Genomic DNA, 16,959 nt, shown 5'->3' on the forward strand with positions numbered 1-16,959 from the left:
AAGTCATTTTTTTTTTTTTTTTTTTTTTCCCACAGTATGACAAATATCCCAAATCTTCCGCTAACCACTCTTGGTTCCTCTACTTGTCCAAAAGTTTGATGTATATTTCTACATGGAAGGAGAAGAGGCATTCCTTGGACATCTTATTGTTGTTCTTAATCTCTGTAGTGTTTAGAAGTTGTGGTGACTAGCACTGAATATATGCCAACAGCTAGATTTTCTTGTGGGATATGACTGACTGTTGGTTGAAAAAAAAAAAATCAGATAAAGAGCATTATACTTTATTTTGGGTTGGCACCTCTGCCATGGCTATATTTAAAGGCTTTTTGAGCAACAGGGATGGAAGATGGGCATGCTGCTTTAGTTAAAGCAGCGAGCAGCTCTCAAAGTATTATGCTGTCTCTCCCTACTACTCTAGCTGTCCCTAACATAACCAGCTGCAAAAGTAGCCTGTATATTTAGGAAACAGCTCAGCACAGGAACACATGTGGTTTCTTAAAGAAAGAATATCAAGAATACCAATATCTTTCTATTCTAATCAGCATGAGGCTTTAGTTTTTGGTGAGTTTGGGTCATGGGAAAAGAAGTCATCAAGGAAGGTGCAGTAAACAAAGAGGTGGGAAGAGGGAAATGGTTCTGTGTTTTTGTTTTTGTTTTTTAAATAAAGATGAGAAAAATTCTACTAAAAAGAACGTCAACTGTGCTAGACAGGCATGCATGATACAAGGGACACTGGTATGGGGGTGCATCACTAGAAGTTCTCTGCAAGTACCTCGCAGCATCAAACCTAATGGCTGGCCATAAACAGATCTTCTCTGTTGTTCTTTCCTTTAACATTAAGGTCCCTTTCTAGCTTTATCGATTACTCTTAAGTCTAGAGTTTGAAAACACTGTCTATTTTCCATATTCATTATATATTATTATTACAGCTGGTTTTGTTGGGATAGCTGTAGAATTCCAAGGCCTTGATGATATGCTCTTAGTCATCATCCAATAAAAATATTTGATATTGGAATTACAAAGTGCATTTACCAAAGACAGCTGCTACACAGCTGACAATCACATGGTTGCCCAAAGTTTTGCTGGCACATTAAGATCACCAGTGACAGACAGACTGAACAGCCAGCCAGACCTTTCTAATGACAAAGCTAGAGTTGATACAAGTGATGCTCAATATGAAAAGAGATTATATTCCTTTGCAATTTGCCTTGTTGATGATGAAGGAACAATATCAGTTGAATTTGACATTACTAATTTTGGGTTTTTTCCTCCAATTACCATCGTTTATAATCTCAATGCAATGCTTTGTCCACCAAAATAGAGAGGGAAGATAAGAGCAAACTACAATGTTATACTATCAGTTTCCACATGATTTATTGCACATTAAAATTCTGATTTTATTTTTATGACAAACGTTCAACACAGAACAAATTGAAGAAAACAATGTTCAAATTGTAAACCTATAATTTTTCCTGATGTGAAAGCTATGCACACACTGGTTTTTAAAAAAAAAAAAAAAAAAAAAAAAAAAAGTGTGGAAAAGGAGAAACCAGGACAGAAAGTTCCCTCTTCTCTCCACTGAACAATTGCTACATTACATACACAGTATCCTTATTACTCATAGGGCTCTAGGATCAATTCATAAGAGTTTGGAATTTGAAGTAGTTAATAGAAATATTGCTTTATTCTTCTTAAATACTGTCACTATCAGTTCTAGTTCCATACATGAAGCACAACTACAAACTAAGGATGTAGCATAAAGGACGCCTAGTACTACCTAATGTGATGGTTTTATTATGAAGCTCTTTATCCAGTGAAGACTAGACAGACTCCATCAATTCATTTCATACATACCATGCAGAAAAGTAGGACAGTTCCAGCTTTTAGCTAATACTCACTCAGCCTTGATTTGAACAGATAATTTACTGCAAGAAAACTAATAATCAATTGTCTGAGCCATCCATGCCTGCACTGTTTTCACTACACACCTTGAGCATCAGCAAACAAGATGACTACGAGAGTATATGATATGACGGCTAGTTGATTTAATCAGACGAGGGCACTTACACGATCTGCTTTTGATGTTGGTATTTCTGACAATCTAAAAACAGCTGCCTTTATAGCCCCTACTGCTGTTGCTGCTAAACCACGAGGAAAGGGGAATTTCCACTGACTCATCTTAACACACTAAATAAGGATTATTGTTCCTAATACCTAGCTCTTGTAGTGCTTTTCATCAGTAGATCTCAAAGCACTTTTACAAAGGAAGTCAGTATTATTATTCCCATTTTACAGATAGTGAAACTGAGGCCCAGGAAGAGAAGTGACTTGCTCAAGGTCACCCAGCAGAGCCATGAATTGAATACAAGTCTCCTAAGTCACAGTCCAGCATCCTACCCACTAGGCTACACTGCATTACACATAGTTACTCCATTGCACTTGAGTGGCCATACAAAAAACTAATCAAGGAGATTGTAATAGAGATAACTAAAGAACAAAACATTAGGTTTTGGTTTGGATTCTTATCTGAACTCTTGTGTCTGGAAACTTGGGGAGGAAAACTTCCAGGAACACATAATTCAGGGTACATATTGTATCTGCATTTCTGGCTCCACTCTGGGTTGAAACTCTGTGTGGGGAGCCACAAATACATTTGGGCTGAGGTTCTTTCAAAACACGAACAGAGTGTTGTGGGTTCTGGGCAGAGGGTAAGGTGGGTCGTTCCCCCCCCCCCCACCACCATTTTATTCATCTTTGTTTCGCATAGGATCTTGTGCAACAGCAACTCTCTGAAAGGCAGCAAAAGAGACATGGCAGAACAGTCAGAAAAGAATAAAATGCTTGTGAATTAGCAATTATAAGTGTGACTTCCAATAAAAAAAGAAAAAAAAAAGGGGGGGGGGGGGATTCTGGCCTGGCATTGATGGAAAGCATGTGGGTCCAATACGCAGAAGAAATTATTCAAGCACTATTACCTGTTATGAAAATATTGCTCCTGTAATAATGATAAATGACAAATCAGTGTCACCTTGGTTGTCTGTTGAGCCTGCTGTAAAAGTTAGATATGCATGGCGCATAGTCTAATTTGCACACATCATCCAATAGACATTCTAGACAAGTTGCCACATTTTTTATTTCTGCAACACTTTTGGTTTGCTTTCCTTATGGATGTTCCCACTTTTCTGCCCACCCCTAACCCATTCTCCAGCCTTTATTTATAATTTAAATTTCTTCCAAACAGTGGGTGCATTTACCCATGGAGATCACTTGTGTGTGTCTTACAGCATTATAGCTTACAAATGGGCCCCCTGAAGTTGTTTGCTTGACCAGTCCCTGAGTTTAATTATATTTAGCCCAGAAAATAGCTAATACCACTGAAAGCTGAACTGTAAGAATTTAAATTAAGTTGCTGGTTCTTATTCCCAGAGAAATGGATGCCAGCCCAGCAAAACAAAGAGATTTGAGATTGTCATCTTATTTAGACTAGAACATACATGTTTTATGTGATGTTTGCTATTGAAAAGTATTGGGTGCCATATTAAGAAAAAAAGAGAAAGATACACATAGGAAACAGACGCAGAGACTAAAGCAAAAAATGTCAACTATTTTTAGGTGCCTGGATTCACTGTATAGCCTCAAGTCTGACTGTAATTTCTTTCTTTAATAGTCTACAGTATGCATCTCTATACATTTATACTACAGATGTGGGGGATGGTGGGGAGGGGGCGGAGGAGAGATGCTGCATGCAAATCTCAGACCTGCCTCCTTTTTAAACTTCCTACATTTCTGTGGATGCACTCAACAATCAAACATAAAAAGCTCAGCCATGGTAGCAAGTAATGTGCTTTAGCAGCTGGAGAAGATGGTGTTTATTAAAAGCAAAACTATTTTCATTTTAAACCAAAATTTTATTTTCAATAATTATACATACTGCATCCCCTTCTGTTCCATGAAACTCTACCACGTCTTCAACAAGGATTATATGAACCCCCACTGAGAATTTTTCATTAAAAGTTTTGTTTTTAAATTGGTAGGACACAGGTTAGTTATAAGTAGCTTTCAAAATGGTGCAGTCTTCAGTCTGGCACATGGGTAGACCAGCCCAACACTCATTTTGGACTACCCATCTTTTCTCTGCCAGGCAACCATGGCTGGCATCTGCAGTATCAGCATGGCACCATCCTCCAAACTGAAGAATTTTGCTCATGGCATGTGTTGAGAGTGAAATTGATTAAGATCACACCAACTATAACCAAGGGCATGTGGTCCCATAATAATTAACTTGGGTCGCTGGGCTCAGTGGTCTTTTTCTCTTTGCTGCACATTGAAAAGCAGCAGCTGGAATGAACATTTAAAAGTCTCCTGACATCGTTCACTCAATTCTGAAATGTTGCCTCTTTATTCCCCCATTTACTGTGTTGATATTGTTTGTTTGTCCACCATGGTCTTCCCTCCCCCACAGTTCATATCAGTCCTACCTTTGAGTTGCCTATCTTCAGTCTCCCTGTTTATTACGACTCTCACCCACCTTTCATCTTTCAAACCCCCACCCGCCAGCACATCTACCCCTCTCTTCTTACACCCAGAATCCTTTCAACTCCCTAAACTTAACCCTGGGTGCTTTTATAATAATTAAATAATAATTAAATAAATAATTAATAAAAATAAAGACAATGAACTAACATAATATGTGCCTGACAGCACTCTCTTCACTATGCTTGTATGCTCTCTCTCTCTTTGCCCCACCTTTACACTGATTTGCTTTTTTATATTGTAAGGTTTTCCAAGCAGGGACTTTGTCTTCACAAGAATTTGTACAGGGCCTAGCACAATAGCACTCCAATCTCAACAGGGGGCCTTTGAATCCTGTTACAACAGTAGATGCGATGAATAAAGCACTTCAGTTCAGAGACTTATCTTGAGGAGAGTAGAAATAACTTAAGCCTGAAAAACAGAAAGAGCTGGAAAGGGAAGCATGTGTGGGAGTGTCTGGTGATGTCTGGGTGGGTCAGCTCCATTTTCCAACAAGTAGCTGGACATGAAATAAATGGGAAAGCTAAGAAAGTGTTTTTTTGTTTCTTTATTTTTCATATTAACTGCTTAGCCATCTGGAAAAGGTTCTTAGTTTAAAAAAACTGGGAATGATTTTGTTTTCTTATTTATCTAGGAATGTGTTTCATCTCTTGCTGAGAAAGTGATTGAGAATTCAATTTGGCTATTAAAGCACTTTGTCTTTTTCAAAGGCAATTGCTATTGAAACCACCAAGATACATTATTCATTTCACCAGAAGGCTGCCTCTTGTACTATTGTACTAGACCCTCCTTGCTCAGCTAGAAAGACAGATATGGCAAATGACTGGAGCATAACAAGCTTTCATTTCCTGCTCCTTCAATATTACACACAGTCTGAAGCAAGCAGGACAGGTGCTTTCTTAGTACAAGAAGAATGCCAAAAAGAATTTTGTGAAGGACTACATAAAGTGCATAAAACATGTCGATAGCTATATAAACCCTATTGAAACAATCTTTCATATGCTTATCATTATTGCTAAAGAATAGAGGAAAACTTCTAGTGATCACAGATCTTAAATCTAGGCTACAATGGACAACATGAGAAATATTTGTCACATTATCTTCTTACGATAAGCTATCTACCAAATAGCACTGGATACTGCAAGTCAGAGTTGAGGCCTGCTGGCACAGTTACAACTTATACAGGCTACCTACACTACATCCAATTTTATCAGTGGTAGAAGTCAATTCTAAGAACTCAAATTTACCTCAAAAATATTAAAAATAACCAAGTTATGGAAAGTAATAAGATTATATCAAGCTTCTACACAGTCAGTAAATCAAACTATCAATTAGCCTGTCATAAGTTAGAAGAAGAATTTTATTTAGAAGTTCTAGACCTTTCAGAGCCATTTTAAAAATTCCAGATGTCTGAAGAGTTCTGGTTCTTTTAAATCATTTTATTACACAACTGTGTAAAAGCTACGTTAAGTGGCACTGGATGAAGATACTACACGTACATACATAAAATCTTCAGGACATGAATAGCAACTTTCCAGCTCATGTAGAGAGGTACCCAAAAAGCATGCTTCTACTCTCATTGAAGGGAAAGGCAAAACTCCATTGTCTTCGTTGGGAACAACAACATGCCTGAAATGTTTAGACTATCTGAATCACCCAAGTCTGCAAGATTTATATGGAAAGACCTGCCATAGAGGTTTCAGAGATACCAAAAGAAACGTTACCCTCGCAGCACAGAGACTGAAAGACCCATGCATCCGTATAAGCAACTTCGGATATTTATCTGATCCAAACCTAAATGCCAAACTTTTGGATGTTTACCCTTCTAATTAAGGCTGTTTCCAGACAGTTTTAACACATGAGCCCTGGACCAAATCATGATCTAATCCTAGCCTCACAATCATTGTATGCGAATACTATACACAATAATGTACAAAACAGCACATTTTTAGAACTAAATTTTACATCTTTGAATTAATGAAATATGACATCTTCATATTATAATTCAAATTAGGACATCTAATACTCCAAGAAATCACATTATCTGACACAGTTCCAAATAAAAAATCACTAATTATAAGCCACAAAATGCAGACTAAGGTATAATCCACCTTAATTCCACAGAAGCAAGAAAGAATCACTCAAGACCCCCCCAGAGCAATTTCAACAACATGACTGAGATGCTACCATGCTGTCACACTCACTGAAGGATGAGTGACAAGTCACGTGAAGCCTCTCACAACTTTCCAGCCATCTGTGGAGAGTATCAGTAATCTTCAGCAAGGAGGGTATTCTGCAGTGCAAAGCTTTTAAGGCTGCATAACTTGTAATCTAAACCTAAAGACAACTTTCCCTAAAAATCAGACTAGTGTACTCTAAATGAGTGAATCAATTCACAACAAGCAGCCATGCCTAACTACTTAAACAGCAAAGAATTGCCCCTATCCCAAGGGCCCTATCCCATTTTACATGGTCTAACATTTTTTCCTCATTATAACTGCTGCTAACTATTTGTTGTCTGTGCCTTAGATGGATCAGCATACATGATGATTAAGTCTATAATTAAATTCTAGCACTTGCACACCAAGGGAAACCATGGACACTTGGACTTTTTCAGATGAACACGCAGGATCTTTATTCCCAGCACCACAGAGAACAAAGCAGTAAATGCAATGTCTATTGGACTCTAAACTTTTCAGAACATTTATACAGGCATGTCCAAACCGTTAATTAACCATGAATCTTTCTTCAAGTATAAATCCTCAAAATTTGTAATAGGCCCTTCCAGCTGTCACTAGCACTGACTGACAAACTGAGGGCTTATCTTCACTACCTCACTAAATCAGTACCTCTGCCACCAATGCAGCGGCATTGATTTAGCAGGTCTGCTGAAGACGTGCTAAATGGATGAGAGCACACTCTCCCTTCGACATCTGTATCCACCTAAATGAGCAGCAGAAGCTATGTCGACGGGAGACGCTTCTCATAGCATACTGTGGACACAAGTACCGCAAGTCAATTTAAGATACTTCAACTTAAGTTACATTCCTTACATAATGTAACTAGCGTAACTTAGATCAACATAGCGCGGTAGTGAGGACAAGCTACTGGCCAAACAGTCTCAGCTGTCTCAAAGAAAATGTCTTTGAAATGAGGAAATACTCCACTACAACTCTCAGCTGTTAGCTTATATGGCTTAACTAGGTTGTGAGTAGAACTATATAAAATTTTCATAACAAAATCAAGGAAGAAGCTAAGCATCAGATGTTTGTAAGCCTTGAAGAGTCACCGGAGCAGGGACTGGAGCACAGGTGTCCCCTTGGGAAAAGGGCTCTTGAAATCTTCCTAGAGTTTTAGATCTTAATTAGTGGGACTCTCTGGTACAGAGGATAGCTTTTATCAACTTGTATTTTGGGGGTCTGTCCCTTTTCTTTTATTTTTCCTACTTTCATCTTTAAGTTGCAGGTGTAATGGGCATCAAACAGACAGAGCCTCAGATCATGATATTTCTTGGGTTTTGACAATGCACTGTAGTCATCTTGGATGTGGTCCCTGCCAATTTGTCTGATGCTGCCTCTGCCAATCCCACTGCTGCTCTGAGAGAAGGGGAAATTCTGCCTGTCAAACACATTGCCTCCATTTCCTCAGGAAAGATCCTAATATTTGGGGACAAGGAAGTTTATTCCTCATTGCCCAGTGCCAGCTTCCACAGGATGAACGAACTCTTTACTGACCCACTTACATCTGTTGCAACAGAGCATCTCTTTTCCTTTATCCCTTTCCTCCTGTCCCCCCTTTGTTTGTTTGTGTTAGCTTGAAGGAAATTGATTAAACAAAAACACAACTTTGTGAGTGAGCTGAAAATATTTGATTGCAGCCTATTTAAGTGGCCCACAATAGCCATACTAACATTACCATAGAAGTGCAATTAAACACCTGCAGCTGGCCCATGTCAGCTGTCTTAGATTCGTGGGGCTCGGGCAAAGGGGCTGGAAGGGGGAAGGGTCACAGAGCCTGGGCTCCAGCTTGAGCCCGAATGTCTACACAGCAATTAAACAGCTCCTTTGTCTAAGCCTCGCGAGCCTGAGTCAGCTGACAGGGACCAGCCGTGGGTGTTTAATTGCAGCATACACATAGAAAATCAGTTTTGTCTTTTAGGGTAAGTTTTTCTTGTAGCACTCACTTAATACAAGTAAAAAGGTTTATACCATGTATAGTCACTGAAAAGTTAGAGCTCAAGATCATTGAAAAGTTCCCTCAATCGCCATGGGGTATAATGTAACATTAAAATAATCCCACCACCATAGCAATCCAAGCATCTGTATCACTTAAAAAACCTAAAATGCCAAGTGCAGAGATACAGAATAAGACACAGATGGTAGCATAACACTTCTGTTAGCTATCGTTAAAGCAGAGTGAATGGGGTACACCTGCTTAACCTCACATGAAAAATCACTTGTCACATTTTGCAAATCATCATTTAAGAAAGATTTGGATTGGCAGACATGGTGACATGAACTTTCTGCACAGTAGTCAGATTCATAGTTTAGAAGAGGAGGGGGGATGTATCTGTTAGGCCATAATGGATACCTGACCTCTTCTTCACAGTTGAAAAAGAGGTTTAATGAATCACAAAAGTTTGTGCTTCACTAAACATCATCTGTCTAAAATGAAAAATGCCACATACAGGATATTTGGCACATGTTAATAAACCTATTAACATGAATGTTTAAATCATGTACTAACTTTTGCTCAGCATTTTTTTTTAAACTCTGATTAAAAAAGGAAGAGAGGATTTTTTTCAGTAGAGTATTAAAGAAACTAAAAGGGACAGATGTGAGAACCTGGTCACCTTTGAAAAAAGAACCGATTCAGGAGTTAAATCAGTAGTCCTTTAGGTTCAATCTTGTCTTCCACAACAACCCACTTATCTTATAAAAGCAACAACTTTAGTAAAGCAGCAATTACTTTAAAATAACTAGTCATTGCACTATAGTATTCTCTTACAGTGTAGGTCTGGACTTAATTCACCCCTATAATGTAGAGGCCTGGCACTTAACTCACTCCCATATTAAACCAGCCTTGAGCGAAGCTCAGGAATTTCACCACTAAAATCAAGAAAAAATGCTCCACTGCTGTTAAAGCTCCCCACCTCAGGAATGCCCCTAACAAGAGTTATAACACCAAGGGTTGTAAAGTAGAGACACCGAGGTGCTGGAAGTTTAGGGAGGATACAGAAAGACCCACAAAGGAGAAGATAGATAAAATAAGCTCTGACCAGTGAATTTATGCTGACCATCTGCACAAACAAAGAAGAACATAAATAAAGTTACAATTTGGGCATAAGAGAAAAATTGAAAAGAAAGACTTGAGCAGGAAGGAGAAAACATAGGTGCCAGTATGTGATTGGCTAAATTTTGTTACCTAGGGGGTATTTAATAATGTGACAGGTTTAGAAAAAATTAAAGGAGGTAGCTAGTTTTACCTATATAACATAAATGAAAAAAACAATGCTCTTGGGAGAACCATCGCTGGACTGCAGTTCAATAACCTCAAGCTGCCAGAACTCTTATCCCTCTGCACAACTGCAAAGCAGAGCCGTAGCCAGAACTGATTTTTTGGAAGGGTCTGTGGTTGACAGGGGTGGGCAAAAAGAAGCCTTGTGTCACAAGTGAAACAGAAGCTGATATAAACACAGGATGAATTGCTTAAAATCTGATTGGGTAGCTACGCCACTGGTGCAAAGGCATCATTGGCAAACCCAGACGAGCGGATCCTGATTGGCCATCGGGTTAAGTTTGTTTGTATATTGGGAGTAGTGAGCATGATAAACTTGCTTGCCATATATATTCTGTGTGTGTTGCAAATAGATGTTTAGAGCACAGCTGTGTAAGGCACTTTTACCTGGAAAAGATCCTGCAGACCCATAGAGCCCCAAGCCCTAGAGGTAGGGGTAGATACTTAAATTGACCAGGTTTTTCCCTGAGCCCAATGGGTAAGGTAGGTGCCTTACATCCAGAGCCCTCGGTAGGGAAAGAGTTAGGGTACCGAAATTAACCAGATCACACCTTGAGCCCTCAATAGGGTATAGGTAGGGTGCCTAGATTTGTGTGTGTAACAACAGTGCCAGGATTCATGACAGAGAAAGTGTCAAAGCAAAGTACAAACCTGGAAATAGCTCACTGGCAACAAGACTGCTGTCAACAGTACATTACCCCATAACTGTATTCGTTTGACATCTCTCTTTCAGTTATTATTTTTCCTATGGAGCCCTCCTAACTTGGGAACTAAATCTACTGGGCCTAGGCAAAAAATGTCTACATTAAAGGCCAGTTTTTAATATGGCCTTTTTTTGCAGCCACAGATTACAGACAACATTGAGGTCAATATTTAGAAGTACAAATACTTGATTTGCAAACACATTCAGCTACTTAAACACCTAGTTGTTCTCAAAGTTGCAGGTTCAGCCAACTGAGGTTTATTAAGGACCTATTTAAATCAAACCCTATATTGATTCCATATTGCAGAACAGAAAAAGTAATGGGGCACGGCTCTGCTATGTGCATGAGCTAAAAAACCAGCTTTGCCTTTCTTGATAGAATTGTTCCACACAGTATGCAAAAACTAACTTCTTGCACACAGATAAAAGGAATACACCTTATTCTTCAAGCAGATCACTTCATTTACAAGTTATTTCATTTTAAATAAATTAATTTCACAGAATTTCTATATAATGAATTTTTAGTTTAACATGGAGAAAGTGTGTTCATTTCATATCTGCTAAGTGTATTCTTCAGTGACTGTTGATAAGGTTTATTACAGTTCCCATTAGCTCAAGCTCCATTTTTACAGTCTGGTAGTCATTACAACTCCTAATGGGTCCAGTCTGGTAACCTTAGTTTTTTTTCTCCTCCAGTTACTAAGCAGCATTATTTTTCTTCCTGGAAGAGCCCTGTACAACTCTGTCATCTCCCTTCTCCTCTTACTCACATACCCCATTGTGAAGCCAGTGATCTACATGAAAAATGCTCTAATATTTAATTCCTAATTGGGGGTTAGCTGATGACCCTTTTTTCTTCAGTTCTCTCACCATGTTTATTAAACCAATTGAACAAGAGAAATTTTTCCCTCCTTCTTCCTCAAATTAAGCTCTGCTCACACACAGAAGTGTTGAACTAATAGTTATTTTCAACAAATAGGACCACATTTTCTGCTAACATAACTCCACTGAAGGCAGTGCAGTTACACCAACAGAGTATTTAGCCCATTGTTTTATGACACACTTGGTTTGTCAAGAACTTGTTTGTATAGATGCTTTCCTTTGACAAACATAAGCATTCAGGAGCTCTGAGACAACATGCTTGTGTAGCAGCGTGGCTATAGTTCCGCGTTTTAACAGAACAGCTCCATCCCTTAATGTTGAAATAGCCCCATCATTAAAGAGATTTACAGAGTAATAAAGGATCACTGAATCTTTTTTAAAAATTATTGGGCATTTAACTACTAAACATTTAAATATTTATCATACCATACTGCATCGAGGCAGCAGTAGTTTTATGTAATTCACAGTGTGCAGACAAAGTCCTACCTAGTATACCTTAGCCTGCACATCTTTACAACCATGAAGGTACAATCCTAGTCCCTGTAAAAAGCCCCAGTAATGGCCCTGCTCAGAAAGGTGCTATGTGAGGGTCAGAAACATGTTCCTCTCCTGCTAAGCCAGAGTAGCAAGAGTGCTGCTCTGTAGCCTGCCACACTTAGGCTATAATAGTCAGCAACAGCAACATGCTAGGTGGGGTAAGAGTGGTCAATCCACATAGTTGCAAGTCCACTAGAGATGTCACCACAGTATCATTCTGCGTTCTACATGATAAAGCCCTTCCAAAGTATAAAACTCTATAATACTCAGGGGTGGCAGATGCTTTCACTCATGGGCAGTGGAATACCACCACTCCCATTGCCTTTTCAGCAGTGTATATCTGCTGAGACAGAACAGGATGGGATCTTGGGGTATGAAAGTCTCTTTAAAAGCAAAGAGCTGTCACTTAACTAGCTTCATCAGGAACTGCAAAATTATTCACTAATCTTCAGGACAAGGAGGAAACAGTTTAACATCTTTAAAAAGTTGGTGCTAGCAAATATTCTCAAAATACTGCCTGAAAATATGTCTTCACTGAATTACAGAGTTTTACAGCACACCAGGGGGAAACTAAATATTTTCAATGTGCCACCATTATTTTCCCAATACTATGGTAAAAAGATAAAATTGAGTTTCTGTGCTGTAAGATCATCCTCCCTGCCAGAAGTTGGTCAAGCTCTTGAGGTGTTGTGGAAGGGGAATCCTGTTTAAACAAACTTGGATACTCAGCAGAAACTGCAAGTAAAAATCCCCACAGTTTACATTTAAATTGATTTCTACTCAATAAATATACATGTTAAGTAGCTTCAGTTGCTCTGACTAAGTTTTGAAGACCCAATTCATACCCGAACAACATGCTGATATAATCCTATATTTATAAATAAGTAATATGTAAGAGGATAGGTTTTTTAAGCATAAACAAACTTCTGTAATCCGAATATTGCTAGCTGAAAGGAAGAAATCTTACCTTAAAGCATCAAAGCTGTCATATGATCCAACTGTGTAGTGTCTAAACAATTTCTTTGCTCTGTCTGTTCGAGTTTCTGCATAAAGACAGAAGACAACATTTTTAATACTTCTATACTTACAGGAGGAAAAATAATCTAGTGTTGGTCTCATTTGTAATTTGAAAACAGATTTTATTCTGTCTGTTTTATATCAATATGAAAGTTCTCCAGAGGGAGAACTTCAAAAGATTTTAGTAGGGTCTCAAGTGGTTTAGGTGAGAAAAAAATGTTAACATGTTCTCTCACTCACACAAGTTAACAGCAATTTTTCCTTGGGTACATCACTTACAAGAAATTCCCCTTTACTCAGAAAGATCAGATGTTGCAAGTTACTTGACAAAGCAGTCCATTATTATCATCATCTGAAAACTCCTGACAACCAATCTTAATTTGATTCTAGATTGGGTTAAAAGTATCAAAACCCTTTTTAGTAAGAACAAAGAATGCAAAATAGTAATTCTGGACTTTGGGACCAAAATCAAAACCATATGAATAATTCATAACTAGCAGTAAAAAAGGGTGGCACAGGGAAGAGATGCATGTGTTCTCATCCATCACTGCCAAGCAAATCACACAAGAAAAACAACAGAGGTGTGGAATTTGTACCCCTTTTACATCCATAAAAGGGACAATAATGCTGTTGGAATATAAAAGGACTCAAAAGGGATGAAGCATAGCAACATACCTGCCAAAAAGCCATTTGAAAAGTCAGCCATATTACAGCTTGGGAGACACTTTTGTGAAAAATGTATAAAAACCTAGGGACACCAATGGCAATCTCAAACTCATCTATAGGACCACAAGCTCTTTTTTCAAATAAGTCCCCCTTCCACTTTTCCAGACCCTCTTATCAACATTAAACCACTGTTTAATGGGATAAGTTTAAGTAAAGGTTTGAATTTAGCACCATGTATAGAAATAACAACCTATACTTGTTCTCTGAAGATGTATCAGTTAGAAGGAGTTTAAGTGTACTGGGAACAAAAAGAATCCTAACAATGGTATTGGTCCATTACTAGATGGAAATGGTAGAAGCCTCAATAATAATGCAGAAAAGATGGAAGTGTTCAATAAATATTTCTGTTCTGTATTTGGGAAAAAGATGAAGTAATCATATCATATGATGACACTCTTTCCACACCACTAGTATCTCAAGAGGATACTAAACAACAGCTACTAAAGTTAGACATTTTTAAATCAGCAGGTCTGGATAGTTTGCACCCAAGAGTTCTTAAAGAGCTGGCTGAGAAGCTTGCTGAATCATCAATATTGATTTTCAATAAGTCTTGGAGCACTGCAGAAGTTTCAGAAGACTGGAAGAAAGCTCACATTACATCAACATTTAAAGAAAGTAAACAAGATGACCGGTCAGTCTGGCATCAAACCTGGGCAAAATAATGGAGTGGTTGATAAAAGACTCTGTGAATAAAGAATGAAAGAAGGGTAATATTTTTATGAGATCACGTTTGTTTGATAAAAGTAATAGTGTCGATATAATATAGTTGGACCTCTGTAAAGGAACTGATTTGGTAGCACACAATATTTTGATTAAAAATTAGAACATAAAAATTTTAATATAGCACACATTAAATGGATTAACAACTGGTTAAATTATAGGTCTCAAAATGTAATTTTAAATGGAGAATCATCATTGAGTGGGTGTGTTTATAGTGGGGCTCTGGAAAGATCGATTCTTGGCCTTATGCTATTTAACATTTTTAATTTGGTACTCTTTAATTTGGTACTGGTGTGACTGCTGCTAAAATACTGTGTCCACAAGAGAGCCACGAGAATGATTAAAAGATTAGAAAACATGCCTTACAGTGAGACTCAAAAAGCTCAATCTATTTGGTTTAACAAAGAGACTGTTAAGGGGTGACTTGATTACAGTCTGTAAATACCTACATGGGGAACAAATATTTAATAATAGGTTCTTCAATCTAGCAGAGAAAGATGTAACATGATCCAATGACTGGAAGTTGAAACTAGACAAATTTGAACTTGAAATAAGGCATATATTTTAACAGTGAGGTTAATTAAACATTGAAACAAACTGACCACGCATCGTGGTGGATTCTACATCATTGACCATTTTCAAATCAAGATAAGATGTTTTTCTAAAAAGATATGTTATAGGAATTATTTTGTGTAAATTATCTGGCTTGTATTGTACAGGAGGTCAGAATAGATGATCACAGTGGTCCCTTCCGGCCTTGGAATCTATGAATTTATCACCATCACTCTTGGGTCTGAGATCATATGTGATCCAAAAGGAACTCTCATGGATCAAAGTCCTAAGCCATGGATCCTCCAAGAGTATTAACAAACCTCACCTGCAGAAAAGCCACAGCAATTTTGAGTGCTTTTACCAGATAGTTCCTTTCTAACTGAAAGCAGTAATAAAATATTCAAACACTACCAAAATATGTAATTTAGAGGTTAGGAAACTCATCTTCGTGGAAAGGATATTGGGAAAGTGATCATCTGTTGCCTGTTTACGTTCAGAAAGAACAAAAAATATCTGTATGTGGTTAAGTTTTTTTCTTCAAAATACTCAACTCTTGGAGACCACAAAACTTCCAAGTCTCTAAAATAAAATGACATTTTAATGAACTAGAGAAAGGGGCAGCTTCTTCTCTGCATCTTGTGCAGAACAAGGGTAGCTGTTTTTCTAAGCAATGAGATATTTCTTTCATGGGCAATCAGGAGGGCTGGGTCATCTACTCCAGGATAAAAGGGCTACATGTGATGGCCCACAGACAACCAGCACAACCCAACTAAAATCATGTCATGGAATGATTGTTTGTTTGAACCAGTATGACATTTTGAGATATCTGGTCTTAGAGCAATTTTAGAGTATTCAGCATAGTTATCTCCAGAAAACTTTAGGGTAGTTGCCACTTCCAAATAAACCAAAATATCTTGTGTGTGAAACGCTTGTGTGTGATTTCTGCATTCAAGGCAGGATACATCTCAGATCACTACAGTTTGGTTTGTGAAAAAACCTGTTGTTTCCCTAAAATTGTGCCTAAAACTACCACCCTATTACAGTGACTTGATAATCTGCTACCCAAATGCAATATAAGAGTTTCCATATAGCTTGAGCCACCAAGTCCTCAGTGCTCACATGTTGCTTCATAGTGAAATAGATTCATATCTACATCAAACAACATTGTAACCCACCAGGCCCAACATCTTCAGCATAGTGTTTGCTGGGATCTGTTGCTTTGGCAAATCCTTTCTACCAGAGATGCAATTTTCTAAATGCAGGTAATTGAAAGATTTGAAGGGTTTTGTTGCTTTTGTTAAAAGACTTTAAAAGAGCTGTCCTGGACTGAAATTCAGTTGGCTGCCCACAGCCCCAAGCAATGAGTCACCTCAACAAAGGTTTAACAAAAGAGTGGGTATTTTCCTGTTCAAACTTCATCCACAGAGATTACCAACAATGAACAGCATTCCCAAATTTGGGCAGCACTTGTAAATATCCTTGGATGAGTCTTTATTACCACAACAAGGCACCAAGAGTATAATCCAATTGCCATGAGGAACATCAAATAAAGCCAGTCTTTGGCTTCTGGAAAATAAACCAACAACCAGTAGCCTAGGGTGCAACCCACAAAGCAATTTGGGCACCTAACCTTCATAATTAGGCTCCTAAACTCCTGTCCATGGCACCACTGAGATCCACACAACTCCCACTTGGCTGCTGCCTAACTCTTTAGAACATTAGGGCTCAATGACTAACTTCCTGCTGGAAATATTCCCTATGAGTCGAAGCTG

At 38.2% G+C, this 16,959-nt stretch overlaps 1 protein-coding gene across 1 annotated transcript in view; it reads right to left on the bottom strand.

Annotated features, from left to right (window-relative positions):
• The window catches only part of SHANK2 (SH3 and multiple ankyrin repeat domains 2), a 621,534-nt gene that overhangs the window by 210,858 nt on the left and 393,717 nt on the right, over nucleotides 1–16,959 (bottom strand). The window contains exon 16 of the mRNA XM_067557524.1: nucleotides 13,140–13,215. Coding sequence (XP_067413625.1) covers nucleotides 13,140–13,215 — 76 coding nt within the window. The remainder of the gene's footprint in view (nucleotides 1–13,139; nucleotides 13,216–16,959) is intronic.

The sequence above is a fragment of the Emydura macquarii genome, unplaced genomic scaffold (genome assembly GCF_026122565.2).
Source record: "Emydura macquarii macquarii isolate MOO-44397 ecotype Brisbane River unplaced genomic scaffold, CSIRO-AGI_Emac_v2 contig_1876, whole genome shotgun sequence".
In the NCBI taxonomy this organism is placed as follows: Eukaryota; Metazoa; Chordata; order Testudines; family Chelidae; genus Emydura; species Emydura macquarii.